Source organism: Thrips palmi, unplaced genomic scaffold, assembly GCF_012932325.1.
Source record: "Thrips palmi isolate BJ-2018 unplaced genomic scaffold, TpBJ-2018v1 HiC_scaffold_6, whole genome shotgun sequence".
NCBI lineage: Eukaryota > Metazoa > Arthropoda > Insecta > Thysanoptera > Thripidae > Thrips > Thrips palmi.
Genome location: NW_023144633.1, coordinates 6,800,786 through 6,818,439, shown reverse-complemented (window position 1 = coordinate 6,818,439; position 17,654 = coordinate 6,800,786). Strand labels below are relative to the sequence as shown.

The 17,654-nt window shown below is 53.5% G+C and overlaps 2 protein-coding genes across 2 annotated transcripts; one reads left to right on the top strand and one right to left on the bottom strand.

Annotated features, from left to right (window-relative positions):
- Positions 1 to 107: 107 nt before the first annotated feature.
- Positions 108 to 5,388, bottom strand: LOC117652013 (WD repeat-containing protein 60). Its single transcript, XM_034396638.1, has 18 exons — positions 5,026 to 5,388; positions 4,467 to 4,911; positions 3,995 to 4,290; positions 3,576 to 3,919; positions 3,395 to 3,494; positions 3,186 to 3,326; positions 2,975 to 3,103; positions 2,781 to 2,891; positions 2,502 to 2,705; positions 2,239 to 2,411; positions 2,067 to 2,167; positions 1,891 to 1,994; positions 1,649 to 1,803; positions 1,374 to 1,525; positions 793 to 851; positions 539 to 705; positions 300 to 426; positions 108 to 230 (listed from the first exon to the last, which is right to left on the bottom strand). Exons 1-18 carry the CDS (start codon positions 5,107 to 5,109, stop codon positions 108 to 110), a joined length of 3,015 nt encoding a protein of 1,004 aa, XP_034252529.1. The 5' UTR covers positions 5,110 to 5,388.
- Positions 5,389 to 5,521: 133 nt separating this feature from the next.
- On the top strand, positions 5,522 to 7,202 carry LOC117651663 (putative tRNA (cytidine(32)/guanosine(34)-2'-O)-methyltransferase). The gene is made up of 6 exons (XM_034395895.1): positions 5,522 to 5,739; positions 5,848 to 5,920; positions 5,997 to 6,169; positions 6,256 to 6,465; positions 6,570 to 6,754; positions 6,839 to 7,202. Exons 1-6 carry the CDS (start codon positions 5,619 to 5,621, stop codon positions 7,025 to 7,027), a joined length of 951 nt encoding a protein of 316 aa, XP_034251786.1. The 5' UTR covers positions 5,522 to 5,618; the 3' UTR covers positions 7,028 to 7,202.
- Positions 7,203 to 17,654: the final 10,452 nt, after the last annotated feature.

Genomic DNA, 17,654 nt, shown 5'->3' with positions numbered 1-17,654 from the left:
TCAATCACAATTCATATCATAATTATATATGAGTAAAATCAATAAATAGGAAACAAAAACAAAAACCCACGCTGAGTGGTGTACAAAATGCAGCCACTTGTCTTGTCTTACAGAATGGCCATGTATCGCTTCAGCTTATCTAACTCCAAAGCTGTCTGCTCTAGAGATGTTGAGGCAAAAGAGTCCTTGACTAGGTGCACTTTGAGCTTGCCACACGCAGTCCCCAGGGCCTGACATATAAATGATGCTCTCAATTCCAGAAAAGTTGCGAGAAAACTTTCTTTTTCGACTTGACTTACCAAGAAAGGACAGGCCTTGGCAGCGTGACGGCTGGGCGAGAGCTCCATGGTGGAGATGGTCTTGCCGCGGAAGGGCACGGTCAGGATGGGGTACATATCACTGGCACCCAGGTCCCACACGTGCAGCCTGAAACAATGAGGAAGCATGTTTTCATCTGTCGACGGGGAAAAGAGGCAGCTGTCTCTCTCGCTCTCATGCAGTCCCGGAGGTGTGCGAGGGAGACAGAGCGACGGCGTACCTGGACTCGGTGTCAAGTGCGAAGAAGACGCACGGCCGGCACGTGGACCACTGCAGGCAGGCGATGGCCGGGCCCGCACCCACCGCCCCGCCGGTCCCAGCCACGCTGAGCAGCGGCCGCGCGCTGTGCCGGCTGTGAAGCCGCACCGTGCCGTCCGCGCACCCCAGCTAGAAACAGAAATCAGAGAAAATCAGCAACCACCGCCAGCCACTGCCAGTGTTCGAATCGAAGCCACGACACTCGAAGATACATACCAAGAAGTACGGCAGGCTGAAGGGGCACGGGCACAAGCACGTGGCCGGCGAGACGCATTCTGTGGAGCACAGACAGGAGTGTGAGCAGGCAGTCGAACGGCCCTGCTTTGACAGTACACCCATAGCAGGCTTGCAACGCTAGTGAAACGCGTGGCGTGGCGCGCCTGCACTGTATGCACGCACAATACAGCGGTGTGCGGCGGGCTGGCCTACGCTGGAGTTCACAGGCGCTAGGCGCCTGCACTGTATGCAACCGCGGTACAGCGGTGTGCGGCGGGCTGGCCTACGCTGGAGTTCACAGGCGCTAGCGCCTGCAGCTTATGCAACTACAGTACAGCGGTGTGCGGCGGGCTTGCCTACCCCGGAGTTCACAGGCGCTCTCTCCCTCTCTACACAACTTCCATCAGCGGAAAAACAAATGCCAACATTTCTCTACACCCTTGGCTTTGCCATTAATTTGCTTCGCATGCCCACTTTGCCAGCTTTTGCAATTTCACCGCACTTCAGGTTGATAAAAGAAAGGTGCAGTTGTGTCTTGAAACTTATGCACCTTTAATTAGGTTTTCTCCCAGGCTACTCACCCCAGTCCGGGAGGTACACTGCTGGGTGGGCTCGGCTGCCGCTACTCAGGCTGTGCGCGACGTGTCCAGTGTTGGTCGCCGCCCAGAGATGCGCCGAATCCGCGCTGTCCAGCCTCAAGTCACTGAACTGTAGGTTCTCCCCACCATCCTCACTGAAAGTAGACAAAGGTTTAATTCACAGCGGGTTGTCCTGACCAAGTTTTCTTTGGACCATGGATTTTCTATGCTTTTTATTAGATTCACTAAACTCCTTGCGGAGAAAATGTTCTACTCACATGGCTGGGGCAACACGCTGAACAAGTGAGAATGATTCATTTTGAAGCAGTCTTATACTACTCCAGGGAGCAGTGCCTACATCCTCAGTCACTCCTGCTGAGCTGCTCAACAATGTCCAAATGATGCAAAGACCGCTCTCATCAAGACTGCAGATCTAAGCAGCCAAAAGGAGCAACAAATAAGAAATTGGTTTGTCATCCTTTATTATTTAAGTACGTTATGACCTTCATGTGATAGCCACCTGAGTTGGTGAGAGTTCAGAAGTTTGGTTGGGTGAGTCTTTCATTCCATCAATGACTTCAACACCAACAACTGCTGATGAGTGCTTTGTTCCGATGTGGTCCACTGGATCAAAGAACAAGAATATTAAAAATATTTACTAAAGTTTGTTAAAATGACTAAGAAATAGTACTATACCTGTGGTGTAGGCTGGAGATTTTAGCCCCCAATCAGTATTCTGATATGTCACCTTGCTTTGAAATATGGTTTGTTCTTTCAGGTCCCAGACATTCAACAGACTACGGTAAAGAGTCAATTTTAGAAACTTGACAAAAATGCAGCCAAAGCAGTTTGAACACTGAGTACTCACCCATCTACTAGTCCTGCAAACAGGAGATTTGGACGGGAAGGATGGAAGGAGCAAGCCCTGACATCAGAGCTTGAGACAAGGATCTTAAGAGGCTGTGATGGTTGGGATAAGCTCCAAAGGCAAAGAATACACCGTTTCACCAGCTGACTAGACAGTTCTTCACTGTAGTTGACCTAGAGATCATAAAGAGAAAAACAGTGACAAATGTGCACCTACAGAGTAAGCACAAGTAAGATTTGAAAAATAATCCCACAATAAATTACTTCTTGGGGCTTTAGGTGAACAGAGAGAAGAGTGTTCGGTTGATGGGGTACAAAACATATTCTTGAAACTTTACGATTTTTCAAAAATGGAACTGAATCTGTGCCCAAAGTCATAAAACCCTGGCTAAATCCAAGATCTACTTTATTACTCTTCAGAAGTCCTTGTGCACCGCTTGACATTTCCTCCAGAACACTGAGCATGAGCTGCAAATTTTAAAATGTAGTCATGTTAACATATTTTTTTACAGTTACTGCTACTGCACAAATTGACTGCCTTACTTGTCCAGTATTTAAAATGAAGTTTTCAAGCTTCACCACATCCGTTTGAAGGCCTTTCCTCCACAGCAGGAGGTCACTTGGATCACAAGGGTCAGAACTAACAGCGCAAAGCTACGCAAGAAAACATTAAATGAGAGATCAATCAGTTCCTTACAAGAGAAAATAAATTGGGGGCCCTATTTAGTTTTCATTACCAGAGGATGAGCTATGGAATCATCTGGTTGATAGAGAGAAGGTGGATGTTGGGTCCATTTATTTATTGACACTATTTCATCTGTCTGAACCTCTTCAGTCATCCCATCTTCATTTGTTTGGCAAGAAACCTACCGAGGAAGGGAGAAAAGCAAGAATTAACATGGAACAAGTATGAAGGAAAATGGTGTGTTCACCACTTTTTAAATGTACCTGTTGAGCATTGGAACGGCCATAACTTCTCATGTAGATTTCATACGGCACTGGGGCTGCTTCAAACAGTGGAAAGCTTACACAATCAAGGCGTATCATGTTGAGAAGAACTTCTCCTCTTTGTTTCACTTTGCTGGAAGCCTAAAGAAAAAATTCAATAATCAAGTTAGTATAGTACTCCCCTTGTCAAAGGAAGTAAGGTGATTTACCTTTCTTTCTTGCTGTCTTTTTTTAGCTTGAGCAAAATTAATGGCTTTTACTTCAAAACTGCCACTTTGATTTGTTGTTTCACCAACAGAGATCTGTGAGCTGAAAGAAAAATACCATTGATTATTTTCTGGGGGAAGATTTTGCAGTATATTGGTGTTATGCATGCACTATTATACCAACCTAATCTCTCTGAGAGGCAAATTTTCTCTCTCATACACATTTAAATTGTTGTTGACAACACTACCTACAAATTTACGGCTAAGTCTTTGGTCATCAGCAAGGTCATAATGTCCTGAATCCATTTTCTTTTCTTCCACTCCGGATTTGCCATTAGCGGATGACAGCACATCTTTATTGGTTTGTAATTCACTTAATGAAGATGAGGAATCACCATAATCATAATTTTCTTTGTCATCATCATCATCTTCATTGTCACCATCTTCACGTTTACTCACTTCTTCGTTTGTATCTTCCTCTGAGGTTACTTCTAAGCTTGGGGCCTCTTCAAAGTCTGATTCATAATCCTGTAACAAGTGAAACAAGTGAAAAAATATCCAGGCAGAGAAATTAACAGAGAAATCAAATTTGTGAGTATTTGCCTCAAAATCATCTTCATAATCAAGTTCTGTTTCAGCCGATTGAGGGTTTATGTCTGGAGGGAGCTGTTGAGCTGCATTCTGCAATGTTGTCAAGAGCTGCGAGTCCTCTGGGTTAAGGGTGCGTGTTTTGGTACGTTCTCTATTTAATCTACCCTCGCCACTGCCATTTTCAACAGATTTAGGCATGACTTTTGCTTCAGCCTTTTTCTTATTTTGTTCCGGTTGGAGAGATTTAGTAACTGTAGTTTTGCTTTCACCATTTCTTCTTGCCTGGCTAGCAATACCTTTTTGTTGATCTGGAACAAAGATTCAAATTAAGGATTCAGGAGCCTTGTAAAGCCTTTCATAGTCAAATTATATGTCTTTCCAGGAATTCTCAACTGAACAATGAAGGTGTTCCTTTGGATAAGATTTAACACACTCACAAACAAACAAAATTCTGAAGTTTCTGATTAAACTACTAAAGTTTCACCTGAAATACGAGGAGAAGATTTTAACTCTGCGCCTGGTTTAACCTTTGTTTTTGTAATTGCTTGTGATGGCTTGTTCGTAACCACAGGTTTAGGTAGCTCTTTAGAGCGAGTCCTGTTGCCTACATTGCTTTCAGAGCGAGACTTTGATGCAGGCTTGGTGGCCTCTCGTGGTTGATTTAGAGACGAAGGCTTAGAAGTAGAAGTCTTTGGCTGCCTCTCCGCAATAACCCGTTGGGATGGTACCTTGCTTTTAGATTCCTTGGACAAATCAATGCTAGACTCGGCTGCTTTCTGCCTCTTTATTTCTGTTGCAGTTCTCTTGCTACCCACATCCTCGCTAGCTTTCACTTTCTGACTCGAAACAGCACTTTCACGTCTTGAGACAGAAGAGGATCTTGTCTTGTCAGTCATGTTCTTCGACATGTCTCTTGTCGAGATTTGTGCCTGTGGACAAGTAAGATTGTTTAAAATGTAAGCTTCTAACCACGTCTAGAAATGACAGAGCCTGCAAAATCAGTCTAGATCAATGGCACAGCATATTAATGGCACCAGACCCACCTTACTCCTGGACATGGATGAGAAGACACGAGACGGCGACGTCCACTGGAATGCAGCGAGAGACAGTGCTGTTGAAAACAACATAACCCACTTCGGTGGCCGACAGTTCGCTGCTTTTGTGTTTCAAAAACCACAACAAACCGTTGCTAGGCAAAAGGTCACGTGGTAACGTTCGCAATCCACTTGTGCTGCCCTCTAGCGGACTCACTGGTGAACCTTGATGGGAACCCTTACACGTTGTCCAACACCTAATGTGGTGTGAGTAAAGAAAAGCCCGACGCAGCGCCCTCAGAACATATTAAATTTCTTTTGATTCAAAGTATTAGGAATGCCATGATTACTAAAAATAAAGGAAAGTAGTAAATAAAGACCCTAGCAACTTTGGGCGTGCTCTCTTGCGCAGTTTGAAAAGTCGTAAGGATGGTACTGTTACAAATTTGGTTATAATAAATTTCTCATCCGTAGGTTTTGTAGCCTCGTACACAGCCGGTTGTCGATATCAATATATGTAGATTTAAGACTTGCACGTTAAGCAGAAGACGTCAACAGTTTACGGCAACTTACTGCTTGATACAACCGCATTAATTTTGACCATGGGAAAGACATCAAAGGACAAGCGTGATGTTTACTATAGATTAGCGAAGGAGGAAGGATGGAGAGCTAGGAGTGCGTTTAAACTGATGCAAATAGATGACGAATTCAAACTTCTGGAAGGTCTGTTGCTTCATAACCTCTGTCCTCAGAGTGGTCCAATGCTTCATCAACAAACTCCTTAACCTGACTTGATTTGTTTCCTAATGCACATATCTGTTTATTTTTCAGGTGTCAAGAATGTTGTCGACTTATGTGCAGCCCCAGGAAGCTGGAGTCAAGTTCTTGCAAAGCGTCTTCTGAAGTAAGATATTCGTGTCCTCTTCCAATTTATACTCTTCTTGTTTCTTCTTGTTTATCACACCTTTATTTTCTTTTAGAGATGGGAGTGACAACGCCAAAATTGTTGCTGTAGACCTCCAAGCAATGGCCCCTTTAAAAGGAGTCATTCAATTACAGGGCGATATAACTCAGGTATCAACTGCGAACGCCATCATAGATCATTTTAAAGGAGAGTCGGCTGACCTTGTCATTTGTGATGGAGCCCCAGATGGTAAGTTTGCCAAAGTTGTTCTTACATCTGTTATATGTAAAACACCTCCTCGTGTCATTACTTATTTAATTTACATTGCTTTACAGTTACTGGTCTTCATGAAATGGATGAATATATTCAGGCACAGCTTCTTCTAGCAGCTCTGAATATAACCACACACATTTTAAAGCCAGGTGGTTCATTTTTAGCTAAAATATTTAGGGGAAAAGATATTACTCTTCTATACTCCCAGTTAAAAATATTCTTCCCAATCGTTACCGTGACAAAACCTCTTAGCAGCAGGAACTCGAGTATTGGTAAGTGGCACATTCATCTTTAACAGTTTTTGTGTTTGCACGTTATTATATTTTAAAGTAACCACTGCCCTTCCAATATCAATGCCTGTTTTCTGTGTTTACAGAATCATTTGTTGTTTGTCAAAATTATTCGCCACCTGCCGATTATATTCCAAACATGAGCAATCCCCTGCTTGATCACAAGTACACTGACTGGAACCAACTAACTGGGTCCAACCGAGTAATTGTACCCTTCCTTGCATGTGGTGACCTTAGTGCCTATGACTCAGATACAAATTACCCTTTGGAGGCAAGTAGCAACAAAAGTGAAGTCAATTTGTATTAGTTGAGATACAGTCAACATCTAAGTGGCAAATTTGTTCTTTTACTTTAGTTGGAGGGCCGTCAACCTTATCAGTACCGTCCTCCTGTGCAATCACCGATCAGCCCACCATATGAGGAGTCAGTTCAACTGAAGAAAAGCAAAGGTTTAGGGAAATGTGTGGACCCTGCTTCATCCTCTGATGAAATTATCAAGTCAGCTGAGGAAACTGTAAATAAATTGAACCTCAATTCAGAGTGACCAATGAAAGTCAGAAATAAGATAATAAATTGGGAATTATTTTTAATTATGTGTCAATGGTCTCTGCGGTGTTTCGTTTAACTAAACCATGAGTTTTAATGAGAACAGATTTGTACCTTCTTGGTGTATGTAACCCTTAGTGTAAATAAATCAACAACACCTGTTTTTTTTAACATTCAAATCTTTCTTTTCCTTGAGCCTGGATTTTCTACTATTGTAATTTCAAACAAGAAAGAAAATGACTCCACCTTTTTTAACTTAAACCTAGAGATGAGCTTACAAAAAATTTTCCGTGGGAATTTATGCGGTATTCCATTTTTGCATGTAAATGAAAGTTGCGGAACGAGGGAGGGGGTAACCAGGTGCTCTGACCCCACTTTCTCCAAACATCAGTGAAACAACAGGATACAGATAATCGAACAAATGCCAAACTCCTTAAAAAAGGCTTCACTACACTCAATTTTCTAAAAGCAAAATATTATTTTTATGAGTTGCATGTATTTTTTTTTGGAAGCGCTCAAAGCCACCCTAAAAAATCCCGGTGGATGTTTCCGTGACGTGGATCACACTGCCAGCGTTTTCAAGCCTCGTTGGGGTGGGTAGGCAGCTTGCGCGATAAAAATTCTTTTCTCTCCGGCATCCGTTACGTGAATTATGAACTACCCTTCGTCGGAGTGAAACGGTTAAAGGAGGAGGGCGGGGAGGGGGTGCACTGTGGAGCCGCTTTACTTAAGGCTGACCCCACCCCCGCCCCCACCGGCCCCCGCCCCACCCCACCCCCACCCCCGCCCCCAGCCTTGCCCCACACGGGGCGTATCGGTCAGGGCTGGGTCGGGGCCGGCAGTGGGAAGGGAGGGGCCCTGCCGCCCTGCCACTATCGCTGTACGCTGCCGCCGCCGCTCCCGGGGCCGTGGGGGGCAGGGGGCTGTGGGGGCGGCGGCGGGGCAGGGCGCGGTCCATTTGGTGACGCAACTCTGACGTCATACACCAGGCGGTCGATAGGCTCTCTCTGCCCCGACTCTCTCTCTCTCTCGCTCTCTCTCTCTCTCTCTCTCTCTCCCTCCCTCTCTCTCCCTCACACACTCTCTCGCAACCTCTCTCTCCTCTCTCTCTGCCCCGCAGCGCACCGCCACTCTTCCTCGCGGATGTGGGTCATCTGACACACTCCGCCGTAGTCATTGGAGTGTCCCCACTAATTCGCTGGAATCGGGCCGCACTATTGGCCACTGGCTGCCACTGGCTGGCATTGGCTTCCAGGAAACCAAGGAAACCCGGCACGGGCCGAGGCGGCCAGGCCGAGCAGGCAGACAGGCCGCGCGCTCTCCGGTTTCGCGCATAAAGTTACCGTCGCCGGCCTCGGTCTGCCTGCCAGCCCCGGCCTCTGCTTTGGCCTCTGCCCCGGCCTCTGCGCCGCCGGCCTCGGCCTCGGCCTCGGCCCCGGCGCCTCTGCCCCGGCCTCGGCCTCTGCCCAGGTCTCTGCCCCGGCCTCTGCCTGGGCCTCTGCCCTGCCCCGGCCTCTGCCCCGGCCTCTGCCCTGCCCCGGCCTCTGCCTCGGCCTCTGCCTCGGCCTCTACCCCGGCCTCTGCTTCGGCCTCTGCCCCGGCCTCTGCTTCGGCCTCTGCCCCGGCCTCTGCTTCGGCCTCTGCCCCGGCCTCTGCCTGGGCCTCTACCCCGGCCTCTGCCTGGGCCTCTACCCCGGCCTCTGCCTCGGCCTCTGCCCCGGCCTCTGCCCCGGCCTCTGCTTCGGCCTCTGCCTGGCCTCTGCCCCGGCCTCTGCCTCGGCCTCTGCCCCGGCCTCTGCCCCGGCCTCTGCCTCGGCTCCGTCCGGAAGCGCCCGGCGTCGTCCTGGGAGCGCCGTCCCGTCCCCGTCACGCGAGCGGAGCGGCGGGGCGTTCCGGGGGAGCGGCCCGGGGGAAAAACAACTTTTTCAATTTTCATGAAGTCGCAACAACGCCGTCTTTAATCTTTTTTTTCCGCCTTTGTGAAATGGCTGAAACGTAGACGAACGGGCATTCGAAACGGGACTACCGTCGACGTCGGCAGGCCTTGCTTGTCGAGCCCCGGGGCCTTGGCCGGGCCCGCGAGGCTTCAGCCCGCGGAACGCAGGGTAGGCAACTCTGAGGCAAAGCTGCGCGGCGGGACGGCCTACGCGGCAGGCTGTCGGGCGCTTTGGAGGCCCTCCAGCGACGGCCGGTGTCGTCGGTCCACTGCGACTCTCTGACCACAACCGCGCCCAGTTGCCAATATCTGTTTGATTTGAAACTTTGAAATTTTACTCCGGTAGGAAAAAACGAAACAGAAGAAGTGCAGTCCGTATTTTCTCAACATGTTTTCTGGACCATTTTACAGGAGATCCTCATGGGGACCACGAAGAACCAGAGCGGGAAGTCCGTTTTCCGTGATCGGTACCGATCTACGAAAGTTTTCACAGTGTATGTCGTTTTTGTTATGCCCTGCAACTGTCGCTCCGTTTCGGACATTTTTGCGATTCTCCTCGCGTGTCACGATCGCTTTCACACGAACTGGGTCTTTTTTTTACCCCCTTTCCCCGGATCGCTTTTCAGTGGATCAGTGGATTCTTTGAGGTTTCCGTTTTTTATTTCCGAAAGAAGGGCCGCGCTGATTGTCCAATTCGCCGCGGCAGGGACACTGCTGCGGGAAACGGCAATTAAATGCTCGTTCGCCGAGCGAAAATAATATCGAAAAGGCGACAAGAAAAAAAAGGAAACATAAAAAAAGCGGCGGACGGCGGGGCGCGCGGGCTGCGGAAACGGGGCCGGGGGTGTTTCCCTGTTTTTGTGGAAACCGTTCGCGCAAATAACGTATTAATACGCCGCCATGTCGGCGCGCGGCCGCGCCATCGGGGCCTGGCGCCAAATTCGAATCATTACCCTTTGTAACAGATTTGCATTAATTACAACCGCCCGGAGGGGGGGGGGAGAGCAGTCGGAGCGACACATCTTGCGCCGCGCTAACCACGCGTAGCTTGATGCTCTCTGGAATGCGGGCCACGAGCCATCGATAGCTATCGATAGCTATCGATGGCCGCCATGAACACGTGTGTGTGCTAGACAAAACGAGAGCGGAGGGCCGCAGGGCCGCGGGGGGGGTGTACCACTGTATCTGGAGAGAAGGTCACCACATGTAGAAGAGCGCCACCGCGGGCGGAAGCGAGGGAAGGGGGTCGCTGCGAGCAAATTTATGGCACACGCCTTTTTTCCCCCTCCCTCCTGTGTTTGTGAGGAGTGTTCGCGTGTGTGCGCATGTTAGAGTCCCATAAAAGCCAAATTGACTGAAGCTATTAGGTTCAGCTCGTTTGGCAAAATCTTAGGGAAGAATTCATCGCCCCCCCCCTCCCCCAAAAATGACTGCTTGGATTTAAAAAAAAAATTAACCTACATTTTTTTGACAAAATTTTTTGTTGTAGTAAAAACCATGCAAGTAACCAAATAACAGTGTTTCTTGACGTGGATACTTTGTAAAAATTATATTACCCACATAATCAACCCAATTTAATCGAAATTGAACTTTTTTTAGTCGACTCGACAGTGTGGCCGTTGCAGCAACTGTCGGCCCAAGGGCTTGCCATCGGCCCGGCCTTCGGCTCAGCCTTCGGCATGCCTCTCGGTCTCGGTCCCACACAGGTATGGCGCATGGGAATGCCCACAGGAGGATGATAACGCTCAAAGTTGGAAATCCGAAATGGCCCACGCGAGCCCCCTCTTTGGTGGCGGGCTCGTAGCTGTAGAGCCGGAGATAGAGTACGGGCTAGAGAGAGATAGTTAGAGATAGAGATCGCCCGGCGGCGCCGTCTTCTTCTCTTTCGCTGCGCCTTCAAAGAGCGAGCGCGTCTGTTTCGGTCTAAAGCCGCTGCCACGCCTCGCGACACCCCGCCACGCCCCGCCAGGCCTGCCACGCCCGCCGCGCCCCGCCGCGCCCCGCCACGCCCCGCCACGCCCCGCCACGCCCCGCCACGCCCCGCCCCGCCTCGCGTGTGCCCGGCCCTTTCTTGTGGTGGGATGTCCCGATGACTCCACCCGGGGGTGGGGTCGGTGGGGCGCTGGCGCTCCGGGTGCCCGCTGGAGGGGCTGGAGGGGCTGGGGCTGGAGGGGCTGGAGTGCGGGCAAGGACTTAGCCTACTTGGGCGGGATGAGGACTCGGCTTGTGCTTTTTTTTTCGCTGCGCGGTGGATCTCCGCCTCCAGTGCGCCGAGTGCGCCCCGCAAGGACAAGTGCGTCTTCGTGAAGGCTGGACGGCAAGGAGTCAGTCCAGTTGCTCGGCCTTCTGCCGCCAGCCCCAAGGGCGAAGACGCATAAGTGAGTCGGCTGCCTCCTCGCGGCTAACACGGCCCCACGCTGACCCTCCAATTTTTCCTCCTAGCTCGACCTCCGATATGTTCGCCTCTATCGGCGAAGACGCGCGTTCGTCCGGTCGGTGATCCTTGCCATCAATAATTTCCGTGCATCGTCCCCTCGCCACCCCGGCCTCCGCCACGGCCGCCACGTGCGTGCAGCTGGCCCCGCCTGAGAGCGTCCCGTTCCCCGGCCTCCTCCAGGGCCAGGGCCTCCACCACGGCCTCCACCACGGCCTCAACAACGGCCTCCACCACGGCCTCCACCACGGCCTCCACCACGGCCTCCACCACGGCCTCACACGGCCTCCACCACGGCCTCCACCACGGCCTCCACCACGGCCTCCACCACGGCCCCCACCACGGCCTCAACAACGGCCTCCACCACGGCCTCCACCACGGCCTCCACCACGGCCTCCACCACGGCCTCAACAACGGCCTCCACCACGGCCTCCACCACGGCCTCCACCACGGCCTCCACCACGGCCCCCACCACGGCCTCAACAACGGCCTCCACCACGGCCTCCACCACGGCCTCCACCACGGCCCCCACCACGGCCTCAACAACGGCCTCCACCACGGCCTCCACCACGGCCTCCACCACGGCCTCCACCACGGCCTCCACCACGGCCCCCACCACGGCCTCCACCACGGCCTCCACCACGGCCTCCACCACGGCCTCCACCTCGACTTCCCCGCGGCCTCCGCGTGCGTGCAGCTGGCCCCGCCAGAGGGCGTCTCCGTCTCTAGCCGCGCCGCCATGCCGCCGCATCGCACGGGGCGGCGGGGCCTCACGGCCGGGCGGCGGGCGCTGGGCCGGGCGGCGCATGTCCCGCCGTACCCTTGAGGGTGCAGGAGCCACGCACTGGGAGCGCGGTCTGAGCTCCTCCTCGTAGCCTTTGAACGAGCCCCCTCCCTTTTCAACCCTCCCAGAGGCCTAGAGGGGTTGGGGAGCAGCCCTCTCCCCCACCCCTCCCCACCCCTCCCCGCCCCTCCGCGCCCCCTCCCTTTGCTCTCTGGCCCCTGTTCTGCCCCCCTCCCCATACAGCCTGGCTCTCCACCGATCGATGTCTTTTCTCCTCTCGCCTTCAGCTCTCCTGGCCCTCCACGCCGTGCTGTGCCGTGCTGTGCCGTGCTGTGCCCTGCCGTGCCCTGCCGAGCCCTGCCCTGCCCTGCCGTGCCGTGCCACCCCCAGGCTAGAACCCTCCCTGAGTGCACGGGCCGCGCGGGCAAGCGGGGCTGGCAGGGCACGCCGCGCGGCCGGGGCGGGCGGGCCGCATTCGAAGTCGCGGGTGGAGGCAACAGGAAGACTTGTGTAAATGCCAAATGTGAATTTCCAGAGCGAGACGTTAAAATAATTCAGGACGGCGAGGCGGAGGCGCGCCCGAAGATGTACAAGTCTGTCCGCCGGAACGCCGAGCCCGGCGTGCCCCACCCGCCCGGCCCAACCCGGACGGCGGCGATGGCGGCGATAGCGGAGCGGCGGTATTCGAGAATTGCACTGATTCATTGCTCGGAGGCGTTGCCCGAAAACACGGCAGCAACGCCATCTTGCTTTTATTGATGTTGTAAAATGAACTCGAAATGAAAACGGTGTTTTTTGTGAGTGTGTTTCTTTACCTGGCCCACTTGCCACCGGCTAGCACCCTCCGCCCTCTCTGACCCCTCCCTCTCTCCCTCTCTCTACCTTCTCTCTCCCTCTCTCTCCTCTCTCTCCCTCTCTCTCCTCTCTCTCCTCTCTCTCCCTCTCTCTCCCTCTCTCTCCCTCTCTCTCCCTCTTCAGGCCCCTTCCCTTCGCTCCGACACTCTTCAACATCTTCCTCACCCCCGGGCCGCGCCGGCCGCGCCCCCCTCGTGCAGCCGTCTCTATCCGTTGTGAAGGCCTTTCTCCCCTCTCAGTTTCATATTTTCTTTCGCCTCCTCCCTTTTCTCCGTCTCTTTCTTTCCCCTGTGGATGCGTGTGTCTACGAGCAGGTGAGCGAAAGGGATGGAAACTAATTTTCGTTCGCCATCAGTCTGGCTAATTCCCCGTATTAGGTTAATTTGCGACTTGGGCTGCGCCCGCCCCGCCCCACTACGCCTTCGCAGGCAGGCTGTGTTAGGTGAGAAATGATGGCCATGCACCTGGGCCGCCGCCATGCCGCCCTGCCGCTGCTGGGCCGTCACCTCCAGCAGGGCCTCCGCCAGCCAGGGCCTTGGCCAGGGCGGGGCGAGGCGGCGCGGAGGACACTGATATTTGACAAACGACGTATCGACCCGCCTTACCCTGTCAAGCGCTGCCAAGCGCTGCCAAGCGCTGCCAAGCGCTGCCAAGCGCTGCCAAGCGCTGCCAAGCGCTGCCAAGCGCTGCCAAGCGCTGCCAAGCGCTGCCAGGCCAGGCCCTGCCAAGCCCAAGGCAGCACCATGGAAAGTTTGGTCATGTCGCACCACAACAGCTGCTCCGCCACAGGCATCCACTGCCAGCCTCGGGTAGCCGGAGCCTTGGCCTGTGCCAGCCAGCCAGTCGCAGAGCCAAGCCAACACCACCAGACCCGGAGCCATCCAGACGCAGCCAGATGCAGCCAGCCACATCCAGACACGGCCAGATACAGCCGGATACGGAGCCCCCTTGCGTTAGCCGTGCACTGCCTCGCCAAAAATCCCGCAAGCTAGCCGGAGCAGCCCCCTACCCCTCCCCCGGACTGCGCCTATGATCTGCACAGAGCCCTCGATTCCAACGGCCCCATGCAGCCGCAGACTGACTGCGAGCCGCGTGCTGGCAGCGTCAAGGCTGACACGATCCATGGAGGAAGCCAGTGGCAAATCAAAAAGTCCATAGAGACGGCCGAAAACAGACACATTTAGCCACGAGCCCCATGACTATAAAGGCGGCCCCAGCCAGCTATGAGCCTCCATGTGCAGGCTCCCCCAACGAACCGTGTGAGCTTCAAAGGGGAAGCAAAATGCTACACTTTTGATGAACCAATGAGCGCTTGGTAGTGTCCACGGTTGCTTTATTCGGGGCGCATATTGCATGCCAAAACAGACAGACTCTCCCCGTAAAGCTCCGCAAAGGCAAACAAACCCTTTATTCTCTTACCTTTTGTTTCTTTCTCCCTTTGTACCACGAATTACTTTATTGGTAAAAATGTGGCTGTTTCTTCCACCCTCGGCCTCTTTCGGGTCCTGCACGGTCAAAATTATGCCAACATGTCAAAATGATGAGAGGTTTCAGTCAAAATTTGGACCAATTTTACGCCAAAATGACAGGCTGTGACTTGATTTTTTGGGCCCTTGTTCTCCTAGGGCAAGATCACATCCCTGTGCTTTGCTATGCTGTTTGCACAGCGATCAACACTTTGATCACCCCTGCTTTCGCTTTTCAAACTGAACAAAATAAACTCGCAGGGTATTTTTCTGGTAGGGTTGTTATTGCCATTCGTTAAATCCGGTTCATTTCCCGAGGCGGACGGCCACTGACCAATAATTGAAAAGAGCTAGTCGTATTGATCGACCCTGACCGGACACATCCGGGTTCGGGGTGGGGTGTGGCGGGGCGGGGCGGGGCGGGGCGAGGCGGGGTGGCCAGTTCCGATAGGCGATGAAACTTGGTCAAGTAGTGCCATTCCTTGGCACCACAGGCCAAGGCTGTGAACCACCCCGGCCGAGCCCAACCGGAACTCAACCCAATTCTAACCGAACTGGAACCCGGACCAAACCTTGCCCGAATTGGAACCCGGGTTGGCCGTCACCGCGCCACTCGCAAAAACCGAAAAAAAAAAGCAAACAAAAGGACGCTTTTTTGTTCCGTCGAGAATCGAGCGAAAGAAGTCTCGGCGAGACGGGGAGCATGAATAAGGTATTCACTCGCCGAGGCTTGTTTGCGGAGAATAACTTCTCGGAATTTCAGCGTCTGCGGCGCGTTCAATTTCAAGAAAACCATTTCTGAAATTCCCTGACCACGAGGAGTCAAATATCCTGCGGTGGGGTGGTTTCAGATTGGATGGATACTAACTACATCGCGAGCAGTCCAAAATAAGCCTACTATCAGTCACTGCTGTTCGATAAAGAAAAAAAGGTTGATTCTTAAATTTTATGAGTCTAGTGAACCACGGAAACCGATGCCGGTGTAGGGATATCCTCTTCCCCTTGCAAAAAAAAAGTATCGGCCCGTACGCAGTTTTCCCGTATTGCTCGTGCGAGTCGCGAGACTCCGGACGCCATTTTTTTCCCTCGCCGCTGCACAGTGGGCCAGAAGACCGGTGGAGGCGGCCAAAACTCTAAACGCGTTTTGAGCTCCAGAGTCGCTAAATGGGACTCTAACCAACGTGTGACCCCACCAATGGATTGCTCTCCGAATGAGTAATCCATTGGTGGGGTCACACGTTCGGTTCGAGTCCCATTTAGCGACTCTGGAGCTCGAAATGCATCTAGAGTTTTGTCCGCCTCCACCTGTCTTCTGGCCCACTGTGCGCTGGAGCCTCTGCGGGTGTGGGGTGGTCGGAACACGCTGGCCGCTGGCGTCGCTGCACAGTGTGGTGGCGCCGGCCCTGGAATCCGTGATCAATACGCCATTTTATTTTATGCCCGAGTACCAGTGTACCAGTGGCGGCGTGGCGCCAAGCAGCGCCAAGCAACAAGCAGGCCAAATAAAGGCGCTCGCTCGCTCGCTCGTTCGTTCCAATTGCAAAAGTGGCGACGGACTGCGACACGCCGCCACAACACATAAATCCGGCCGGCCAAATTAGCTGATGCACTTTTCATGTCGTTTTACGAGCGGTTCGCCTCGGACGTGCATTCTGCTGCATCGGACGGCATTCAACTGTCTTGCAGGGGACTCCAGGGACTCCAGGGACTCCAGGGACTCCAGGGTCGACCTTCACGTCCTCGCGACGCCCAGTTCAACGGCCAAGGGCCAAGGGTGGGTAGCTCGTAACGCGAATTTATTGCCCTTAGTGGCAATGAAAACAGTCTCTTCCTCGCGTGTGTATGGATGTGGGGCCGCGATCGAAAGGGCGGGGGAGGGGGTGGGGCAGAACAACTGCAGTATACAAATGAAAAAAAAAAGAGAGAGATAGAGGGAGAGAGAACAACTATGGGGCACTGATGGTACGGACTGAATTATTTGCGAGCGTGAGGTCCGTCAGGTCCGTTGACCCGGTACAGTCCCACCGACAAATTGACAAATCGATGCAACGAGAATGAGACTCGTGCGTGCGTGCGTGAAAGTCTCTCTCCGGCCACGACACGTCAGCCCGCGTCAGCCGATGAGCACAACGTGAAAGGCGATAAGAAAAATTCCTCGGCCGGCGGTACAAACAGGAGGATGGCTCGCCGTGACCCCGTCGGGGCCGCGGTGGGGGCGGTGGGGGCGGCGGGGGCGGCGGGGGCGGCGCGCTGGGCGTTGTAGCGCCGGTCGAAGCAGTCGTCACGGCGGAATAGTCAAGGCGGCCCACCAGCCCCGCCAGTCCCGCCACGGCCCCTTAATGGCAGCCCCGTCTCGCTGGAGTAGCGCCTGCCTTGCACTGTTTTTCAACCAATTCACATTCGGCGGGATGAGCGCGTGACCCCACCAATGGATTCCTCGTTCGGAGAGCAATCCATAGGTGGGGTCACACGTTCGGTTCGAGTCCCATTTAGCGACTCTGGAGCTCAAAACGCGTCCAGAGTTTCGGCCGCCTCCATCGGTCTTCTGGCCGCTGTGCCGCGGCACGGGTTTGATTCTTGTCCCGTTGGAGCGTAGGGCGCCCTTCTCTCACGGTTCGAGTCGCTCTAAACGTGTTACTCGCGATGATTCACGGCCTTGGCGAGGCCCCGCGCCCCGCGGCCCCACGGGGGGTCACTGCTCTGGATCATTTTCACGGCGCCAATGGCCGATGCCACCGGCGCCGGCGTTGCCGCAATAACCGAGGACGCATTACGGCCCCACCCTGCAGACTGAGCGTCCTTTTCGTCGCTCTGTCTCTCTCGCACTCATGGGGCGTCCCGTACAGGTGCGAGAGAGACAGAGCGACGAAAACGACTCTCGGAATCGGTCTGCTGGCCAGGCCAGGGTGGCTAGGCTAGGGCGGCTAGGCCAGGGCGGCTGGCCTCGGCTACACGACGTACTCTATAAGCTCAAGATAATGTCCGCCATGCACGCAACCTCGGCCGTTGGCCGGTGGCGCGAGGGGCGCGGCGTCGGCGGCGTCGGCGGCGTCGGCGGCGAGGTGTAAAGGCCAAGGGGCGCGGTGCAGGGGGGCGCGGAGTCAGGGACGCGGCCTGGCGGCGAGGTGAGCTGGAAGGGCACCGAATTTT